This window comes from Corvus kubaryi, unplaced genomic scaffold, assembly GCF_017639235.1.
Source record: "Corvus kubaryi isolate FWS band 111438036 unplaced genomic scaffold, C.kubaryi_AGA036_p1.0 137, whole genome shotgun sequence".
NCBI lineage: Eukaryota > Metazoa > Chordata > Aves > Passeriformes > Corvidae > Corvus > Corvus kubaryi.
In genome coordinates, this window is record NW_024580671.1 from 21901767 (window position 1) to 21907003 (window position 5237).

A 5237-nucleotide genomic window follows, 5' to 3' on the forward strand; every position below is an offset into this window, starting at 1 on the left:
GGCGGTACGCGGCCCCCGGCCCGGGGCAGGGCGGTGCGGGGCCCAGCGGCGGGGCAGGGCCGCGGGGTGGGGCGGGCGCGGCCGCCCGGCGGGGCTGGAGGGGCCGCCCGCCCGCCCGGGGCCGCCGCCCTGCGGCCTTTCCCCTGGCAACAAGTGCGGGCTTTGCTGCTGCGGCGATGCCACCGCCTGCCGTGAGGTCCCGCGGCGATGCGGTGGGATGTGGTGAGACGCGGTGCGAGGGAGGGAGGAAGGGGCGGCGGGCGGGAGAGAGCTTGAGGCAGCTCTTGCATCGTTTGCCACCTCGACAGTTTCACAGCAGTAGGCTCAGGTGTGTGTGAAAGTGTTTTCAGAGGGAGGAACAAGATGTCTCCTGGGTGTAGCTGCAAAGTGTGCCCATCTTGGAGCAGGTTCATGGGCATGGGGTGTTGCCGTGATTCAGGTTTGCTTTTCATGTCCTGTGTATCCCACAATAATATATTGTGCATCCCCCAAGGCCACAAATTGCCTGTTAATGAATTCTCTCCTCCTATCAGTTGCATCAATACTAGTGCCTCCCACAATTCCTCCACAGCTCTTTCCCAGCATTCAAGTCTGATTCCAACATTCCGTTCCCCCTCTGGTGATGGTCTTGCAGCCTCTCTAATGCTGACGCCTACCATGACATTTTCTCTTTTGTCACCATGCTGAAATACATTCCTCATCTTTGTTTGCTGTGCCCTCCAAAATGCATTTGGGTCCATCCCAAAGATTTGCTTTCCATCAGAGGATGGAAATATATATATACATTACATTTGCTTACTACTAATAATGAAGCTTAGTGCATATACTTTTCTGCATGGTGGCACTTCTCGTGAGGTGTATCTCAAGCTTCAGCTGCTATGAGATGGAAATTTCTAGATGTTCTTCAGTCCTTATCATGAAAAGCTAGTGGATCATGAATCAAAACCAGACTGGGAGGTATGTGGGCTGAAGTCAAAGAAATTGAGACAAGACATGAGTGTATGATATTTGTTACTTGCTTTTGTATATGATCATGGGTTAAGGGGAAAATAGGAGATTTTTAGTGTGAATGAAGAAGTGGAGAGAGCAGGAGAAAAAGGTGAAAGTGAGTGGCCAGTGAAAGTATGTTTTGGGTGACATCAGCAATCAGTAGAATATACCTGTAGCTGGTATTTTAGTTGGTTTGTTAGGCACTCAGTTGGTCTTGGTAAGACAGGCCTCGGTGCTTTTTATGCCCATTGGAAGTGTTCATTTCCCAAGGGCAGGCCTTGCCAAGGAATGGGGAAAAGGCACGACAGATTACATTGCTTCCTGGATTGTTTTCACGAACAGGGCAAAGAAGAACACAGCAGTTCAGAGACCTCAGTACTGTGTGGTGTCAGACTACGTGTGTGTAACTGTTTGTCCACTCCCTTGTACTGTACCACCAGTGGAATGGCATCATAGGCGTTTGTGGTGTTAATATCTTGAACACCAGAGCACTCCTGTTACTGCAGGTCTGATTTTCCCTGCAAATGCTATTTCTTAAGAGTATTCTGCAAGGCATTCATGTTTTGTGACTTAGGGAGGGTCACACATTGCAGGTTTTGTAGCTTTTGGATCTTCCAGTCTGGAGATGACATGCCATGATAATCACCAAAGAAAAGTGGCTGGAGAATTTTGAAAAAAAATTAGGATAAGGCAATGAATAATAGTTTGCTCTTGAATACTGTTGATATGGGGAGGGCAAACAGATTGGGAACTCTGTGTGTTTGTGAATATGTGGCTAGAGTGTAATGATGAAAATAACTGTTGCAAAATACTGGCTACTTAAAATGCAAGCTGCAGTGGATCAAGAAAAACCATTGGAAATGACTGTTTTTTTCACTTTGCACTAGCACTCAGAGATCTTACCGTGCTAAGACTGAATAAACACCCTTTGAGACAGTCTCTGCTCTCAAGAATTTGAGCCATATTTAGTTCTTAGTTACCAATGGAAACCTTGGATAAAGTCACTGCGTTTTACTGTGGATGTGCATCGATGTAATGGAGTAGAATCTGGTCCGTGGCTGTTGATGTGGTAGGGGGTAGTGACAGTGTTCATTATCAGTTCAGTATTCAGAAACTTTCAGAGGACATTACAAACTTCTTAGCATCAGTTATTTTTCATTTGTGTCAGGATGAAATCTGTTTTTTACTGAAATACACAATAAACTTTTTTGAACTTCTTAAGTATTCACAAAAATAGGCAATTTGTCACGAAAACCTTCCTTAGCAAGCACAATAGTACATACTTTTCCTTTATGGTGGTTAGGTGGTTACAACGCTTTAAACCAAAACACAGTAATCAGAGCTCTTGGACTAACATGGGCAAATGATTCAACCTATTCCTTTCTTTTCTTCACTGTGTGGGAAGAGAGAAAACTGTAGACATAATAGTTTCTTTCTATCTGGTTCTGTTCAACCAGAATGGGGAATTTTTAGAGGAAAAGGCTAAAGACCAATGAAAGGGATGCTAATTGTTTACATTCTATCCCCAATACCAGAGCAGTTATGGTGGTTTGGTTTTTTTATTTATTTTATTTTTGTCTGCCAGTATAGCATATTACATATGATGTATAATTTGCTGACAAAAGTGGAATTCTGATTTTCTATATCCTCTTGAGTCAGCTGCCTGGTTTTCCAGGCATTGCTGTCCTTGAGTAATGATGCTACGTTTTCAGTGTTTATGTGTTCATATGTGTTTATATGTCAGTCCTCCACAAATATATATACTACGTATTTTAACAAATTTGTAGAATCATAGAGTCATTAAGATTGGGAAAGACCTCCAAGATCATCAAGTCCAACATTTGACCGAACACCACCCTGTCAATTAAGCCATAGCACTAAGTGTCACATCCAGTCGGTTCTTGAACACTTCCAGGGATGGTGACTCCACCATTTTGCTGGGCAGACCAGTACCCGATACATAAGATGGTTACTGGTTGGCTTTGTCTTACTACATTCAGTTAAAAGCTTCTGTCACTGCTGTGTACATGTACCTGTATGAAACTGCAGGTGCTTTTGTCTTCACTTTTATTTGCTACTGCTGTTGACAAGTTACTGAAGCAGGGAAGAAGAGGAAAAAAAGAGGCAAAAGATGGTGAAGATGTATAATACAGAATTTAGCAAGAAGATTCCCATAAGTAAGGTTGAACAAGGAATTGATGGAAGTTGTTTCTTGCCTGAAGGATCTAATTCCAAACTCTAAAATCTTGTGAGACAATGATGTAACTGTCAAAAGTTATACAGCTTTTAAAGCCCCACATTAAAAATTATTAACCTTAGATTGTAAATGCAAACTGGAGCCAGAGTGTATTCTCACTCCACTGCAAACAGGAAAGGGAAAAGTTTCAGAAATCGTACAGATCCCAGGAATAGCCCTGGAGGGGTGGACTGAGAGACACAGTGCTGTTCTGCTGCACCCTGAAGCTCTGATTCTCCATTTTTCAGAAGAGAGGGAACTGATGGAGCATGGCTGCATCCTGCCTTGTCCATATACCCATGTTTTCTTCCAAAAAAACCTGCAGGGCACATGGGTTGATGAGGTGAATATGGGCAGATAGATGCGAAGGGCAGTGACAGGTCCAGAAGGTCCTGCTTTTCTTGCTGGATGACTGGAAAACCAGGATTGCTGTGTATGTTGCAGAGGGCACCTGGGCCTCTGTGTGGACATAATTTATGTAACTAACTGCCTATCCTATTGTACCATGTCCAGGAGATGCAACAGCTTGTTAATGATACATTTTCAAAAGGGAGAATGAATGATGAGTTACCTACTTGGATCTGAGTTTTGTCTTTATCCTCAAAAGATGTCTTCTGTAGCGGGTAGAAGTTTGTAAGATTCCCGTTGGCATGATGAGAAGTGTCTCTGTTGTGAAAATATTTCTCTGAACTGGGGGAGGAGGCAGCACCTTTGTGCTGGGGGTTTATGGTGCACTCAGTTAGTACCTTGTACTTTTCTGTCTTAATGGCATTCTCTTAGCTCTGCAGCAGGATTCCTCTGCTGTCACCTACACAGAAGAAACAAGTCTGCACATAGTAATCTCTACATGAGTAGTCCTTCACTGCTTTTATATTTGGAGTTAAACCATGGTAACAACAGTGAGAAACTACAGGAAAAAATGATGGTGTAGTCAGTTTTATGCTATTTTATCATACTGGGGGTAGGACTGGGTGACCTTTGAAGGTTTCTTTCAGCTCAAATCATTCTACAATTCTATATTTTGGCTGTGCTGCCGAAGAATCAGATGAAGAATTATCTGAAGTCTCGTGGTTTCTGGGGTGATCTTTGTTGCTGAAGAGAATAAAAGATCATTTCAAGGGACTGAAATGAACAGTCTTCCTTGATCTGACAATGCAGTAATTGAAGTGCTGGCCAGTGCTCTTGCTGAAAATTAATGTGGTATTTTACAGTATTGTAAAATAAATTTTTTTAGGTTGCAAATGAGAACCTTTCTTGTATGTATCAACTGTTCAATAATAAATATAATTTTGGTTTTATATTCTAGTCGGGGCAGTTCACAGAAGATATGATTCCTACAGTAGGCTTCAATATGAGAAAAATAACAAAAGGAAATGTTACCATAAAGGTAGGTGTGCATGTTTGAGTTAATACAGAGTGAATAAATAATAGCGTGAAAGACAGGAAATTTCTTTTAAGATTATGGGACCCTTATCTGTTTTTTCTAGCTCCGGACTAACTTTTTTTAAAGCAAATAGTCTTATAGTAATATATGTCGTTGTTACATTGATCTGTTTGATTCATTATATTCCATGCCAGGCAGAAGCTTTGTTGCACTTTCTTGATTTAGAAAAGTCATAAAATGTGGAATTACTGAGGTAGCTGAGTTGACTCCTGGCGGTGTACCTGTCTTTTCTCACCCTCTCCCCCCACCCCCAACTGTACGTGAATTCTGGAGCAACTTGACTCCTAACTGTGGCATCTCAGTGGAGAATGTGGTTTAGCTTGTTGGGGAAGATGAAACAGGAAAGCCTTGTAAATATGATTGCCTGACAAAAGATTTTGGGAATATGAAAACTACAGGCAACATCGAAATGAAAGCCACTTTTGAAATACCAAGTCTTAGTTACTGAACAACTAGAAAACAATGGTGTGGCCACTGAAGATAAGCCCCTCTTGATTGAACAATACCCTCTGCTTGCAGGCAGGTCCAAGGGTCAGAGCAGACCCTACTAGCTCAGCAGAAGGGGTC

General features: G+C 42.6%; 1 protein-coding gene across 4 annotated transcripts in view; it reads left to right on the plus strand.

Annotated features, from left to right (window-relative positions):
• LOC121659736 (ADP-ribosylation factor-like protein 8B) overlaps window positions 1–5237 on the plus strand; it is a 26424-nt gene that overhangs the window by 824 nt on the left and 20363 nt on the right. For 3 of the 4 annotated variants that reach the window (XM_042018183.1, XM_042018180.1, XM_042018185.1), the window contains exon 2: window positions 4533–4613. In XM_042018183.1, coding sequence (XP_041874117.1) covers window positions 4533–4613 — 81 coding nt within the window. Of the gene's footprint in view, window positions 1–128; window positions 223–4532; window positions 4614–5237 lie in introns of those variants that run through there. The other variant, XM_042018184.1, reaches the window with a different exon arrangement.